General features: G+C 55.8%; 1 protein-coding gene across 1 annotated transcript in view; it reads left to right on the top strand.

The window, feature by feature from the left end:
• The window catches only part of LRFN2 (leucine rich repeat and fibronectin type III domain containing 2), a 193362-nt gene extending 178218 nt beyond the window's left edge, over positions 1–15144 (top strand). The window contains exon 3 of the mRNA XM_066241967.1: positions 12444–15144. Within this exon, the coding sequence (XP_066098064.1) occupies positions 12444–13419 (976 nt within the window). The 3' untranslated portion in view covers positions 13420–15144. The remainder of the gene's footprint in view (positions 1–12443) is intronic.
• The last annotated feature ends 1665 nt before the right edge of the window (positions 15145–16809 follow it).

Raw genomic sequence — 16809 nt, 5'->3', positions numbered from 1 at the left:
GCGTCACCCACGCCTTTCTACAACAAACCGCGAGGGGAGCTGACCTGCCAGACGCTGGCCCGGGTCTGTGGGGACAGGGCGCTGGGGGCGCTGGGGGCGCTGGGGGCGCTGGGGGCGCTGGGGGCGCTGGGGGCGCTGGGGCGCTCTGCCTCGGGGTCTCGGTCATGTTGAGGGTGGCTCCTCTCCTTGCCGACGGGCGAAGCCACCACGATAAGACAGAGCGCCCCACCGCCCCAGGATAGTCCCGTGTTCTCAGGACGGCCAGAGCGGCAGCGCAGCCACAGAGCCTGGCCCCGGGCCTCCACGGAAGTTGACAAGAGCCTTCTGATCCTTGGACCCCTCCTGGAGTCACTCCAGCTCCATGATAGTCCCTTTGTAAAGAGCAGCTCGTGCCTCCCCCTGCCATCACTCAGGGCTGTGCCTTCAGGGAAGGCCAGCGTCTGGCACTGGACCACAGGAGAGGAGCTTCTACCGCTTGTACTGGCAATTCCAGTCATTGTAACTGTTCTCTGGCCCCGAGATAAGAAACAACAAATATGAGACTCATGTTCTTCCAGACTCATAGCTCTGGATCCCACTGAATTAGAACACAGCCTCAAAACCCCTCTCAACATTGGCAGCCAGCAGATCCTCAGAGCTGGCACACGAGACTGGACGTATTCATAGCCCTCCAGAACTTGGCTCCTGGCTACTACTGTGCTGACCTCGTTTCCTCCCACTCCCTTTCCCTCACTCTTTTCCAGCCATACCAGTCTTCTTACTGTTCCTGCCCCAGGGCCTTTGCACTGGCATCTTCTTCTGTGGGGAAACTCCCCACAGATAGCCACATGGCTGCCTTGCCTCACCTTCACCTTCAGACCTCAAATGAGCATTCAGAAGTAGCAAGACAACCCTCATCACTCACTGGAATCCCATGGGCACCTCTAATTAGCCATCTGACTTCAGAGCTACAAGTTAATCACTGTCCCTAAAATGGGAAGCATAATTTAAAAAGGTGCTACCCAGGGTTCTCATGAGCATTGACTGAGGTACTGTTGACAGTGATATGCACAAATATCTCTCTGTGAGACCTTGGGCAAGTCACTTAACCTCTCTGAGCCTCAATTTCTTCATCTGTAAAATGGGGATAATAATCATATCTCCCTCATAGAGTTGCTATGAGAATGAAGTTAGTAGATACATGGAGATTGCTCAGAACTGTTTGGTATATAGTGAGAGTCCAGTCATTGTAGCAAGATAAATATCTTTCATTGCTATCAAACAGTAAACCGAACTCTAAGACCTGCTTCCTGCTAAAATCTAATTCTGCTCAATTCAGTCCAAGGTACCCGAGTATAAGGAAAACCAAGCTCAGTGGCTTGGTGGACGCACCTGGCTTCCAACACTGGCTCAGCCACTTTCCAGCTGAGTGAGCTTGAGCAGGTGACCCATCTGCCTGAGCCTCAGTTTCTTCCTCTGTACTGTGGGGATGACTATTCCTACCTCACAGAGTCCGTGTACTGTGGGGATGACTGTTCCTACCTCACAGAGTCCACGTACTGTGGGCATGACTGTTCCTACCTCACAGAGTCCGTGTACTGTGGGGACGACTGTTCCTACCTCACAGAGTCCGTGTACTGTGGGGATGACTGTTCCTACCTCACAGAGTCCATGTACTGTGGGGATGACTGTTCCTACCTCACAGAGTCCGTGTACTGTGGGGATGACTGTTCCTACCTCACAGAGTCCGTGTACTGTGGGGACGACTGTTCCTACCTCACAGAGTCCGTGTACTGTGGGGACGACTGTTCCTACCTCACAGAGTCCGTGTACTGTGGGGATGACTGTTTCTACCTCATAGAGTCCGTGCAGTGTGGGGACGACTGTTCCTACCTCACAGAGTCCGTGTACTGTGGGGACGACTGTTCCTACCTCACAGAGTCCGTGTACTGTGGGGACGACTGTTCCTACCTCACAGAGTCCGTGTACTGTGGGGATGACTGTTTCTACCTCACGGAGTCCGTGTACTGTGGGGATGACTGTTCCTACCTCACAGAGTCCGTGTACTGTGGGGACGACTGTTCCTACCTCACGGAGTCCATGTACTGTGGGGACGACTGTTCCTACCTCACGGAGTCCGTGTACTGTGGGGACGACTGTTCCTACCTCACGGAGTCCGTGTACTGTGGGGACGACTGTTCCTACCTCACGGAGTCCGTGTACTGTGGGGACGACTGTTCCTACCTCACGGAGTCCGTGTACTGTGGGGACGACTGTTCCTACCTCACGGAGTCCGTGTACTGTGGGGACGACTGTTCCTACCTCACGGAGTCCGTGTACTGTGGGGACGACTGTTCCTACCTCACGGAGTCCGTGTACTGTGGGGACGACTGTTCCTACCTCACGGAGTCCGTGTACTGTGGGGACGACTGTTCCTACCTCACGGAGTCCGTGTACTGTGGGGACGACTGTTCCTACCTCACGGAGTCCGTGTACTGTGGGGACGACTGTTCCTACCTCACGGAGTCCGTGTACTGTGGGGACGACTGTTCCTACCTCACGGAGTCCGTGTACTGTGGGGACGACTGTTCCTACCTCACGGAGTCCGTGTACTGTGGGGACGACTGTTCCTACCTCACGGAGTCCGTGTACTGTGGGGACGACTGTTCCTACCTCACGGAGTCCGTGTACTGTGGGATGACTGTTCCTACCTCACAGAGTCCGTGTACTGTGGGGATGACTATTCCTACCTCACAGAGTCCGTGTACTGTGGGGATGACTATTCCTACCTCATAGAGTCTGTGTACTGTGGGGATGACTGTTCCTACCTCACAGAGTCCGTGTACTGTGGGGATGACTGTTCCTACCTCACAGAGTCCGTGCAGTGTGGGGACGACTGTTCCTACCTCACAGAGTCCGTGTACTGTGGGATGACTGTTCCTACCTCACAGAGTCCGTGTACTGTGGGGATGACTGTTCCTACCTCACAGAGTCCGTGTACTGTGGGGATGACTGTTCCTACCTCATAGAGTCCGTGTACTGTGGGGATGACTGTTCCTACCTCACAGAGTCCGTGTACTGTGGGATGACTGTTCCTACCTCACAGAGTCCACGTACTGTGGGGATGACTGTTCCTCCCTCACAGAGTCCACGTACTGTGGGCATGACTGTTCCTACCTCACAGAGTCCACGTACTGTGGGGATGACTGTTCCTACCTCACAGAGTCCGTGTACTGTGGGGATGACTGTTCCTACCTCACAGAGTCCGTGTACTGTGGGGATGACTATTCCTACCTCACAGAGTCCGTGTACTGTGGGGATGACTGTTCCTACCTCACAGAGTCCGTGTACTGTGGGGATGACTGTTCCTACCTCACAGAGTCCGTGTACTGTGGGGATGACTGTTCCTACCTCACAGAGTCCGTGTACTGTGGGGATGACTGTTCCTACCTCACAGAGTCCGTGTACTGTGGGGATGACTGTTCCTACCTCACGGAGTCCGTGTACTGTGGGGATGACTGTTCCTACCTCACGGAGTCCGTGTACTGTGGGGATGACTGTTCCTACCTCACAGAGTCCACGTACTGTGGGGATGACTATTCCTACCTCACAGAGTCTGTGTACTGTGGGGATGACTGTTCCTACCTCACAGAGTCTGTGTACTGTGGGGATAACTGTTCCTACCTCACAGAGTCCGTGTACTGTGGGGATAACTATTCCTACCTCACAGAGTCCATGCGCAGAAGCAGAGAGCCCCTGCCTGTCCAGTGCTCAGCACACGGTAAATAGTAAATTGTGTGCGAGACAGAAACAGCCAGTTCTCCGCTGCTCCGTGCCGCCCATGCAGGGAAGCAAACGGGGGCCCGTGGGGCTTACAGGAAGACGGAGAGCCTGGGGAGCCAGGACTGTTTGCCTCGGTTTAATGAGGCCCTTTCGTTTGCCCTGAGATCTCGCAGCTGGCCGGAGAGGTTGGCAGGCCTGCGGTTCCGTGAAGAGTCAGTAATGAGGGTGCAGAGCCAGGGAAGTGGAGTGGAGGCCTGACGCGGCTGCTCCAAGTGAATGCTGGGGTTCAGCAGGCAGCCGCCGGGCGGCACCAATGGGGGGGGGCAGCTAAAGAGTGGGGCTGCTGAGGGAGCGGAGGGGGGTGGGCAGTGGAGATCAAGGAGGTGGCGTTTGCTGACAATTCCAGAAAAGCAAGAATTGCATTTCTTGCATAGACACCAGCACCAATTTCTTCCTCTGGCACAAATACACTCTGACCTGTTCTTATCTGTCACATGCCTCCACGTAACAAACTCCTCGCGCGCACCTCATCTTACCTGCAGCCGGCTGTCTTAGTCAGAGAGGCTAGTTACTGTTGCAAATGGTTGCAAGCGCATCAAGGCTCAAACTGGGTCGGATTTGATTTCTGGCTCTCCTAAGAGCCCAAGGCAGTGTACTGGTCAGGTCAGGATGCCTGCTGCCCCCGAAGACTCAGCCCACCGCCCTGGCAGGTCACCACACCCAGGTCACACCCAGGTCAAGGCAGGTCACCACACCCAGGTCACACCCAGGTCAAGGCAGGTCACCACACCCAGGGTCCAGCCAGCAGAGGGACAGAGAGTGTGGGGCAAGCACCCCCTCTTTTAAGGCCTGGCCCATAGGTCGCACACAATGCTGCCACCACCTTCCCTTTGCCAGAGTGACCGATTGGACACCCCTCCCTGCAAGGAAGCCTGGGGAATGCAGTCTGGAGCGAGCGCAGCAAAGGGGCAGAGGGGCCTCTCCTAGTCCGTCAGCCCCCAAGCTCCGGGCGGAGGCTGTCAGATGCTCTCCTGTCCCCACTGCCCATGCCCCAAACGCCTTTAATGGTAGCAATTAGGAGGGAGCAGGCTTGGCCTGCAAGTGTCTCTAGAAGAGGTCACATGGTGAGTCGCCTCAGGGGTGTCAGGAGATGTCTGGGAGTCTCTGGGGATGGGGGAGCTTAGGGGACTGGGTGTGATTGGGGCAGAGCAGTGACTAATGTTACCTGGGAACAGAACCTTTACAGACCACATAGACGCGAACATCTCTCTCTTTCTCTCTCTCTCTTTCTCAGTCACTCTGCTCCCAAATGGCAGACACACACAGACATGCCCCCCACACACACGTCACACACATGCACACACATTCACTTACACGCCTGTCACAAGCCCCAATCACTTACCTACATCGCATCCACAAATGTCAGTAGCATAATACAGAAAACTCCTTTCAGGAAGCATCTCACACCAGCCGATGTCTGGGAGTCACCACAGTTAGCCAGCCATCATATTGAAACAAGACTCTTATGTTGATACAGGCCTTCACATTTAACAAAGGGGTCTCTCACTCACTGCTCAACCACAGAGCAACCATTTACTCAGCAGCGACTCCCAGTCAGACACCGTGATTGGCAGTGGAGATACAAAGATGAATGAGACAGACCGCGGCTCACGGGAGACGCAGGCGTAGACAGAGAAGGGCTCCGACAGAGGAATGTACAAAGGACCCGGTGAAGCAAGCGGCGGCTCTGCCTGGGGTCAGAGATGACATTTGAGTCAGGCCTTAAAGGATGAATGATGTCACCAGGTGGAGAAAGAGATAAGAGGTTTCCAGGAAGAAGGACTGCCCGGAGCTAAGGCTAGCAGGGGGGTTTGTCTCTGCAGTGACAAGTGATCAGAGAGGGGGTCCCTAAGGCTGGGGCTCCTCTAGCTCAGTGGTCCCCAATCTGTTTTGGGCCACAGACTGGTTTAATGTCAGAAAATATCTTCACGGACCGGCCTTTAGGGTGGGACGGATAAATGTATCACGTGACCGAGACAAGCGTCAAGAGTGAGTCTTAGATGGCTGTAACAGAGGGAAATCTGGTCATTTTTTAAAAATAAAACATCATTCAGACTTAAATATAAATAAAACGTAAATAATGTAAGTTATTTATTCTTTCTCCGCGGACTGGTACCAAATGGCCCATGGACCAGTACCGGTCCACGGCCCGGGGGTTGGGGATCACTGCTCTAGGTAAGGCCCATGACGTGAGGTCATGGTAGTCTGTTTCCAAAGTGTGAGGAGAGAATGACAAATTAACAGGTACGATATTCTTGTCATGTAAAGGTTATCAGGGGTGCAGTCAGGAACAAAAAAGAACCCTTGTATCAAGGAGGAGTTTTGGTACAAGGAGGAGATTCAGATATGGGTGATGGAATTGCTGGCAGGGGCCAACCAGGGGGACAGTGAGGGGACAGTGAGGCATTGCAGACATTGGGGACAGCTGGAAGCCATGACCACCCACCCACCCCCGTCCGAGGATGAAGGAGGAACGTGGAGGAGATGGTGTGAGCAGCGCCTAAGGTCCAACTCCATCGGGCAGGAGCTAGAACCCCAGAAACTGGGATGACAAGAAGAGTCTCAGGAGCCAAGAGGGAGAACCAGAAAAAGAGGGAGAAATACTGGCTTGTCCCTTCCTCCTAATCCTCGTCTTCCTCCAGTCTCCCATTGGCCATCTACACCTGGAAGCCTGAGGGCAAAGGAGCCTGGGAACAGGCAAGGGAGCCTGGGAAATGTAGTTCCTTATCGGGCTGAGTGGGCAGGTGAAAGGGAAGACATAAACTGAGAGCAGATAGTAGAATAACCAGTATGCTGTGGTTTTCTTCTTCAACCTCTGGTATCAGCTGTGGATATCATCTGTAGATGTGTTTGCTAGTGTTAAATTGGATATTGCACGAGCAAATGCCAAATGAACATTAATAAGGAAAAACAAAACAAAAACAACAACAAAAAACAAAACTCAGAAGCAACCTCTTAAGCTTGTGTTGTTATTCCTGGGAATGGACTTGGTTGGGGTTGCAATCTTAAATTGTGTTTGAGAGCAGGCGGGCTTAATTAAATTTAACACATTGGACCAACTTAAAATAGCAATTCATGTTTTCTGCTCACAGAAATGTCGCTAGTTTATGTGATGGAAAGAAACCTGTCATAATTTCAGGACGTATCTTTCTCAAAGAAGCTGTGACCTCACGGGGGTGCCAGATAACGTCTTCTGCCTTTCCAGCCAGGTTCCCCTCCTCCCCCTGCTGTGTGCCTGGCGAGGATGAGCAGGAACGCTGGCTCCCGGCTGGGTTCCGCCATGGGGAGCAGCAGCAGAAGAACAGGGCAAGGAAAGGGAGTGAGGTCAAGGTGTTCCTTGTCTGGTTCCCATGCTGTTGGCGTGCCCCTGGCTGCCTCTGTCCCTCATCTGAATCTTCTAGACCAATGTCTCTCAACAGGGGATGATTTTTCACTCAGAGGACCTCTGGCGATGTCTAAAGGCATCTTTGGTTGTCCCAACTGGACATCTAGTGGGTAGGCGTCCGGGATACTGTTAAACAGTCTGCAGCGCACAGGACATCCCCGACAACAAAGGATCGTTCAGCTCGAAGCGTCAATAGCGCCAAGGCTGAGAAACCCTGTGCTAGATCAGTGCTTCTCAAGCTGTTCATAGTGGAGGGCTGGTGCTGTCACCCTCCCATCTGTTGCAGACCAATGCTTTTGTAAGAATATAATATAAATAAATTATCAGGGAAAGTGATCATGCGCTTGGATGTCACAACCAATGCCAACTCGCTATAAACCTTTCTTGGTGCCTGCTCTCCATTTCCGTACTGTCTGATCATGAACGGGGAGTAAACAGCTCATGGACCAGCATCCGGCTGTGGGCTGCACTCTGAGTCATGCGGGCCTACGTGATTCTCTCTCCTGCCTGGGATTGGGGGCCTCCCCGGGGATGCTCAGGCTGACAGGGAAGAACAGCTTGGCTGCTACCAACCCTGAGTTATTACCCAGCCCCCTGGGGTCCCCCACCCCCTATCCAGCCCATTGTAATGAGTCCTTTCATACATAAAGTCTTCCTCTCCCTCCGTGAGTGTGCCTCCTGCCCCTGGAAAGCCTGACTGGTTCGGGAGCGTTTCCCTAAGGAATGTGTGCAAATTAGAGGGTACGTGGCGGGAAGGGAAGAACGGGATGGCAAGCCAGGTGTGGGCACCCTGCTCGGACCGTGCCTTAGGGGCCACGGCCAGCCCCTGAGAGCGTTTCGGTGGGCGAAGGCCACGGCCAGCCCCTGAAGAGCGTTTCGGTGGGCGAGGGCCACGGCCAGCCCCTGAAGAGCGTTTCGGTGGGCGAGGGCCATGGCCAGCCCCTGAAGAGCGTTTCGGTGGGCGAGGGCCACGGCCAGCCCCTGAAGAGCGTTTCGGTGGGCGAGGGCCACGGCCAGAGTTGTGCTTTAGATGCAGCTCCCTGGAGGCGATGGTCACAAGCACAGCCAGAGGCCAGGAAGCTCGTCTGGAGGCTGCTGCGGAGTTGACCCAGACCAGAGATGGGAAGCCTGAGCACACATGTGAGTGCGGAGATGTCCAGAAGGCGGACCTGGCTGGCCCGAGTGCCAGTGGGAGGTGGGCAGGAACTGGGTGGGCTCCGGGCTCCCAGACCAGGCCCGGAGAATCGGTGGTCGGTTACGCTTGGGGCCATGGGGGGGGGGTGGGGTGGACAAGGCCACGTGGACAGCAGGTGAGTTTGGTTCTATCCCTAGAGTTTGAACGGTGCCCATGTCACACGACGTTTTCATGCAATGTGTCCTTTCTGCTGCCTGGAGTGGGCTCGGACTTGCTTTGCAGAGTGTTGGCTCTCAGTCCCAGTGGATCCAGACCTGGTCTCAGCCCCACCAGGTCCCCACAGCCAGGGAACGCCACTCAGCTTCCTCCTTCCTGGAATGGGGATGATAATAACCTGCTCGGGGAAGGTTGTCAGCTGGAGCGCAGGCTCATCCGGCTTGAATGCGGGGTTGCTGGCTTGAGCATGGGACTATAGACGTGACCCCAAGGTCACTGGCTTGAGCCCAAAGGTTACTGGTTTGAAGCCGAAGGTTGCTGGTTTGAGGAAGGGGTCACTCGCTCTGCTGTAGCCCCCCAGTCAACACACATGTGAGAAAGCAATCAATGAACAACTAAGGAGATGAAGGAGCCGCAATGAAGAATTGATGCTTCTCATCTCTCTCCCTTCCTGTCTCTGTCCCTATCTGTCCCTCTCTCTGTCTCTGTCTCACACACACACACACACACACACACACACACACACACACACACACACACACACAAATAACCTCCTTGGGGAGATGAGAGCATGGCAACTTCCAAGCATGAGGTTAGGACATGGAGAATAATGGTTAATGCTGTTACTGGTAAAGGTAAACCTGATGCTGAAGACTGCTCTGAGCCACTTGTCTCCCGTTCTTCTGCAAGTGCACGCGTGCACGCACACGCACACACACGCACACACGCACACACACACGCAGCAGAGGAACCAGGAGGTGCTGCTTCCTGCTGACAGGCCAGTTCTTGTGCGAGGCTTTCCCAAGCCTGGCCCTTCAGCCCTGGTGCCAAGGACCCGCTTGCCCCATTACACCACTGTATGCAGCACAGCCCAATCGTGGCTCCATCACATCACGATTTTCCCTGAGTGGGGAAGCCAGAGGGAGAGAGAGCGGTCGAGCAGGGTCCCACCAGAAGTCACCTGCGGAGGGCAGAGAAGCAGGGCAGTGGCTGCGTGGCACGTGGTCAGGAGGAGAGGCTCGACAGACTGCCCGGTTCAGACGCCAGCTCTGCCACTTACTAGACCGCCACGGAGCCGGCGGCCCGGCCTCGCTGTCCCGGGTTCGTTATCCGTGACATGGAGATGCCAGTGAGGGTAACAAGGTCCCCAACGATGGTCGATGGTTGGGAGGACTCAATGAGATGAACCCTCGATGGTTGGGAGGACTCAATGAGATGAACCCTCTTAAGGATCTTAGAACAGTGCCTGGCACAGAGGAAGCCCTCAGCGTCCACTACTCTTCTTGTTATTAGTATTATTAGTGGTGGTAATAGGCTCTGCTTCCGAGGAGGAGACGGTTTACACATTGAGATGATTTCTGGGCCCGTGGTTCGCCTCCAGGTCCTGAGGTGGTTGTGAACAGGAAGTGCACTGTGGAATGGGGAAACCCTTGTCTCATCACAGGGGCTCAGTGAACCGGTGGGCCCATCCCCCACCCTCAGATGGAGCCAGCTGGCCCATCCTCCATTGCTCTTGCACTGCCCAAGCCCCGGCCAGGTGCGGTGGTTCAGCGTGGCCAGGAGCTGGGCTGCCGGGGGGTGAGTCCTAGCCCAGCCAGTGAGATTGCTTCCTGCTCTGGAGCCTGTCTGCCCACTGCAGGGGGACGGGCGTACTAGTAGTGCCCACCTCAGAAAGTCACTGTGGGACCACGTGAGCTGATGGCAGAGGGCGCCTAACACCGAGCCTGGCATAAGGCTGCCTCTTGGGCAGTGTTGGCTTATTATTGTCACTGTTCTGGGTGAGGTGGCTTGTGTCTCTCCAGCCTACAACACGATAGCCCAGTAGCAACGGCTACAGAGGGCTCCTGGGCTCTGCCCAGTGCTGGTCCCGCAGGCCGGAGAGCTGCTGGTGGGGCAGTGTGAGACACAGGGGACTCTGAGGTTGTCCCAGGGAAAGAGGTGGCTGACCAGTCCCAAGCCAGGGTGGGCTTTTCACTGAGATGAGGGAAAATGCCCCCATATTTGTCACGCAGTGAGGAACAAGCCCAGACTATGGACCTGAAAGGTAACGTTAAAGTCCCAACCGCCCCATTCTATAGTCCAGCCGTGTGACGTCGGACAGATCACTTAGCTTCTCTGAGTCTTGGCCATTCCACTCCCCTGACCGGAGAGTATGAGCTCCCTCTCTCACAGGACTGCCATGATGCCCAGCGGAGACACAGACCTCAGGGCTGGCCTGCAGGTGCTTGCTGGGTCCAGCCATTCCCACCCCCTCTACCTGCCTCTTCTGCCCCAAGCACTGTAGCTCTGGGTTGGATGAGCAGGGCAGGAAGTTCCCTCCGTGTGGCTTCCCCAGCAGCAGAGCAGTTGGGAGGGAGAGGAGGGAGGCGGAGTCCCCAGGCTGCCCGCTGACGGGTAGTCAATACCTGCCTGTCAGCTCCACTCCTCCATGCAGACTCCCTGGGCTCAGGGTCTCAGCCTCTGGAATTTCATATTTGAGATCTCAATCAAGCTGCTCTGGGTTTGAAGGGTTGGCGGTGGCCAATGAACCCCTTGAGTCATAGGGGGCAGGAAAAGGGAGGGTGCTTTGAGAGTGGAAGACCCTGGGGAAGGGACAGAGAGGGACGCGGCACCTGCAAGCCGAGGTGAGTATTTCCGCCGGAGTGTTTATGAGGTAACACAGTCATTGTCCCTGGGGGTAGCACTAGGCGTCACACCTGAATGAGGGCCGCAGAGAGCAGGGTTGGCCCAGGCTTCCTGAAGGTCCAGGCAAGAGAGGCCCAAGTGCCAGTATGGGGACATTGCTGCCTCCTCATGCCGTCCCCTAAGGTGGAGGGACCCATCTGGGCCTTGTCAGCCAGAGAAACTCTCTCTGAGCTCTCTGTGGCTGTGAGGGGGGACCCGTCCTTCTCTCTGGGGGACAGAATCACCCTCCAGTCTCCAACATTGCCCTCGCCCCCATTGTGCCCCAGCAAACCTTCCCCTCCCTGGGCATGAGAAAGCCACCTGGGCTGAGGGCGGCCTTGGCCCCCGAGGTCAGGACCTTGTCTGTGACTCAGGCGACTCAGTACAGCACGGGGCCAGAGAGGAGGCTCCGTCAATGTTGACAAGTCTCCAAGGACAGGACAAGGTGGAGACCGAGCCTTCTGGGGGGCTAGAACAGGGCCAGGAGCCAACTGGACTCTCACTCCCCACCCCACCCCATTCCCCAGAGACTGTGGGAATATTGCAACAGACATGGCAGAAGCGGGCTGGGGGAGGGGGTCCCTTTGTTTAATTTCTGCTTTTCTGCTTCTTGGAGCCTTTAACCTGTGCCTCTCCGTGTCTCTCCCTCGGCCCCTCCCTCCCTGTGTTTCCCGTCTCCTCTCTGCCCTCTCTCTCCTTTCTCCTCCGTCCCTCCATCTCGAACGGCTTTCCTGTCTCTGCTTCCAACTCATCCTGCCTTCATTTCTGCCTCCTGTGGGTGGTTTGCCCACACTTGGTTGCTGATGCCCCTCTGTGTACGTCTCTCTCTGATGCCCTGAATCTTCCCACCGGACCTGTCTTTCCTGTTTTCTCGCTTGGGTCCCTGTCCTCACATCTCCCTGACTCCTTCGCTATTTCCTGTGCCCTGTTCCTGTCACCGGCCTGTCCCTCCCACTTCTCCTCTCATGCCTCCCTTCCCCTCTGTTCTCCACTTCTCCCCTTCCCTGTCTCTTCATCATCTCTCTCTCTCCTGCTCTGCCTCCTTCTGTGTCCCTGGGTCTGTCTCTCTCTCTCTCTCTCTCTCCCTCGGCCCCCACACTTCTCCATCTGCCCTGTGTCTGTCACTCCCTGTCCTTCTATTTCTGCCTCTGTCCCCCACCACCCTGCACCCCCCACCACCCCTCCCACGCTGTGTCTACCCCCACCCCACCCCAACCCTAGGATGATCCCCGCTTCCAACAAGGCCTTTGTGGTCAACAACCTGGTGTCAGGGACCAGCTATGACCTGTGCGTGCTGGCCATGTGGGACGACACGGCCACAACACTCACGGCCACCAACATCGTGGGCTGCGCGCAGTTCTTCACCAAGGCCGACTACACGCAGTGCCAGTCCATGCACAGCCAGATCCTGGGCGGCACCATGATCCTGGTCATCGGTGGCATCATCGTGGCCACGTTGCTGGTCTTCATCATCATCCTTCTGGTACGCTACAAGGTCTGCAACCACGAGGCCCCCGGCAAGATGGTGCCTGCCACGGTCAGCAACGTGCACTCACAGACCAATGGGGCCCAGCTACCCACTTTGGGCAGTGTGTCCAGCGCGGCCCCCGCTCTGCGGCCGCCCAAGGTGGTGGTGCGCAATGAGCTGGTGGAATTCAGCCCCGGCGTGGCCCGAGGCAGTGACTCCTCCTCCTCCAGCTCCCTGGGCAGCGCGGAGGCGGCGCTGGGGCAGGGCCCCTGGAGGCTCCCGCCCCCTGCCGCGCGCCCCAAGCCCAACCTTGACCGGCTGATGGGGGCCTTTGCCTCCCTGGACCTCAAGAGTCAGAGGAAGGAGGAGCTGCTGGACTCCAGGACTCCAGGCGGGAGAGGGTCTGGGACATCGGCCAGGGCCCACCACTCGGACCGAGAGCCGCTGCTGGGACCGCCTGCGGCCCGGGCCAAGAGCCTGCTTCCCTTGCCCCTGGAAGGCAAGGCCAAACGCAGCCATTCCTTCGACATGGGAAACTTCGCAGCTGCAGCGGCGGCCGCTGGAGGGGTCACCCCGGGTGGCTACAGCCCCCCTCGGAGGGTCTCGAACATCTGGACAAAGCGCAGCCTCTCTGTCAATGGCATGCTCTTGCCCTTTGAGGAAAGTGACCTCGTGGGGGCTCGCGGGACCTTCGGCAGCTCCGAGTGGGTGATGGAGAGCACGGTGTAGGTGTGGGTAGGATCCTCCCTCCTCCGCCTGCAGGGTCTTCACCGACCAGTCTCTGTGGGGTTTCCATGGTGATGTTTACATCCAGGGGCGGTTCAGTCCCCCTGTCAACAGCCTCGCCGCCACCACCACCACCCACAGCACCTTCCCAGGCCCGTCCCCCACCCCCAGCCAGGGTGTGCTCAGGGAAAGCAGACTCGATCTCTACGTGTCAGACTGAGCCCCGAGTGTTTGGGAAGGCGGGACGCCTGCCTTTCTGACCACAAATGCAGCGTATAAGCAAGTGGCTTTGGATTGCCTGTGGTTCCGGTGTTGTTTTTATTTCTTAACTTGTCCCTTCCACTTCCCAAATGGCTCCTCTCCATTCACACAGAGAGTGGAAAGTTTATTCCACCTGGGGAGGCAGACTCCCCACGGCCCTGGCCGTGGGCGGTTATTGCCAATTGATGAGGGAATGGACTGATTCTGGTTCCACCCTAGTTTGGGGAGACCATGGAGTCCCCTGTCCAGACCCGTCACGATTCACAACCATCCCCACACCTGGGAGGGTGGAGGGACCCCCCATACCGGGCCCGGCTTCCTTTGCTTCTCAAACATGGCTGCCCACCTCCTTCACATTCGCCTAAACCGGAAGGGTAACTTCTAGGACTCCTGCTATGTGGGAGGCAGAGGGCGAACGGCTTGCTGAAGCATGAGGGATGTTAACTCTTGAAGTGTCTTGGGGATTTTTGCCTCCTTTGGGGGGAAGCTGGGTCAGAAAGTTGCCATGAGCGCCTGGTGGGCCAAGAGGACTTCTCGTCAGGAAAGCAGAGTGGGTGTGGGCACAGGAGCCCTGGACTTAGAGCCCAAAGCTCCGAGTCTGGGTTCCAGAGCCACCACTGAATAAACCAGCTGAAAGCGTCGTGGGGGAACCCTTTTCTCCTTTTGGACTTCAGTCTCCTAACTCACAACATACGGGGACCCTACCAGGTCTCCCATTCCATTCCGGTTCCGAGGACCAATGAACTCTCATGCCTGGCAGTGTCAGGGTTTCCAGCTCAGCAGAGCCAGTAGCACACGCGGGTAGAGCCCCCCGGACACGCAGGGAAGATCCTGGTGGCTTTGGAGGGAGAGCTGAACCTTTTAGTATCATAGAGCTTTGAAGCTTGAAGAGGTGTTTGCAAGGATCTCACTCTTAACCCTCTGTCCCCTTCCCCCTCTGCAGAGGATAAGGGATTGGCCCGGGTCACACAGTGAGTTAGTGACCATGTCAGGGAAGACGCCAAGGCTGCCTGTCTCCTAGGGTTCGTGGCTGGGACCTGTTACCCTGTCTTCACCCTGGGCAGAGCAGTTCCGTGTCCAAGGTCTGTCTTTGTTCCTGAAGAAGCTGACTCAGGGTGGGACACGGGGGATGCCTTCCATGATGCCATCTGTGAGGAGGATCCATCCATGGACACGACATGATGGCGATGGGGTGGGGGGGACATGACCCTCTTCCATGTGAAGGTTGCCGTCCACTCTCCACAGTGTTGAGAGGGGACCGAGGATATGTGGCCAGGGAGACACTGCTTTCAAAGCCCCTGCAGACTTGCCCTTGCATCCCTGTCTCCTGGTCTCTGTCTGTTCCAGGTCTCTCCTCACCGCCAACACACTACCTCTCACTCGGCCCCCCGCCCGTTTCTTCCCCTCCCGAGACTCCCCATCAGTCTCGAGCCTCTCCCTTGTCCTTCTCTCACTTCCTTCCATTTGCCACCCACTCAGCATACAAAGCATCCAGGTGAGTCTACCTTGGGCTGAAAAGTTCTGATGGGCTCCGACCTGGCGCTGAGCTGGTGGCTCCCACCCCACCCCGCCCCAGAATGCGCAGGGGAGGCGGAAGGGGGGCTGTCTATGCAGGATTGCCTTCTGGCTCCGGCCCAGGAGCCTCTGAACCCCATGCCTTCGTCCTTCCCTTCCCCCTCCTCTCTCCTTTCCCTCTCTCCTCGCCTTCCCTCTACCTCCTGTTTTCATTCTCTTTCTTCCTGTGACTCTGCGCCTTCCTTAGTCCCCCTCTGGTCCCGACAAGGTCACTGACAGGCCAGCCCAGTGCCAGAGCGCACGCCTCCCCCAGGCAGGGCCGCACCCACACAGTCGGGTGACTTGAATGGAACTCCCTCCCAACCTTCATTTCCCTGCCCCATTTCCTCCTCTCCTTTTTTACTGCACTTTTTTTTTTCATCCAGCCTTTCAAAATGTAGCCATGGAAGAAGTGACCCCAGATAACACCTTTCTTTCTGCCTTTGGGTTCAGCCACCCGGAGGGAGCGTGGTGGGCATTGGAAGGGGAGGAAGCGAATGTCTTCCCGTCAGTGGCTCCGAGCTCTGTTGTCACTGCTGTGTACTTTAGCTGTGTTTGTCACACTTCTGCTGGGAGGGTTCAGAGAGCCACATCCCCGTGGTCAGAATATAAATGCCAGTCTTATCCTTTGCTAAAAAAAATGATGTACAGTAAAATGTACACTCTTAAAAACAACCATCAACCACAATTCTTGGGAGAGAAAGAGAGAGAGAAAGAACGTTCGCATGTCTGTGCGTGTCTGCTGTTCATTTTCTCTGGAAGCTCTGTGGTCTTCTGAAGGTGGCTTTGAAGTGACATTTCCCCTGACATCTGTGTTGGTGGCTGCCTGGTGGCAGCCTGCTGCCTGCCAAGTTCACGTGTAAGATGGAAACCTTCTGAAATGAGAGAACGGGGCCGTCCTCCGGAGTAAAGCGCAGGAGAGGAGTCTGGAGTGAAGCCCCAGGCTATAAAACAGACTAGTCCATCCCCAGCGACCCCGACTGTCCCTCCTGACGGATAATTTGATTCTCTCATGTCCCACCTTCGAGGACTGTGGCCACTACCACACTCAGCCACTAGGGGCGCACGAGACTCTCCTGCCCATCTTGGTTGAGCCCTGCATGGCGCTTTGTCAGAAGGGGTCTCTTCCTGGGGAAGCAGGACCACAAACCAAAAGCACAGACCCTAAGTATGAGCCCCGGAGCACAGCTTCCCAACCCTAGTTTCGTCTAATGTCCAGGTCAGCGCTGTCCTATAGGAGTGAAGTGCGGGCTGCCGTGTCATTTTCAATTTCCTGGTAGCCATATGAAATCAAGTTTGAAGAAACAGGTGAAATTAATTTTAATAATTTATTTTACCTAACTGAATATATATATCCAAAATATTATAATTTCAACACATAATCACTATAAAATTTTTAATAAGACATTTAATCTTTTCTTTCTTTTTTCTTTTTAATTGAGAGGCAGTGAGGCTGAGAGACAGACTCCCACATGCACCTCAACTGGGATTCACCCAGCAAACCCACTAGATCAGGGGTCCCCAAACTTTTTACACAGGGGGCCAGTTCACTGTCCCTCAGACTGTTGGAGGGCCGGA

Source organism: Saccopteryx bilineata, chromosome 1 (assembly GCF_036850765.1).
Source record: "Saccopteryx bilineata isolate mSacBil1 chromosome 1, mSacBil1_pri_phased_curated, whole genome shotgun sequence".
Lineage (NCBI taxonomy): Eukaryota > Metazoa > Chordata > Mammalia > Chiroptera > Emballonuridae > Saccopteryx > Saccopteryx bilineata.
The sequence above is the reverse complement of the archived record's forward strand: the minus strand, read 5'-3'. Positions and strand labels throughout refer to the sequence as shown.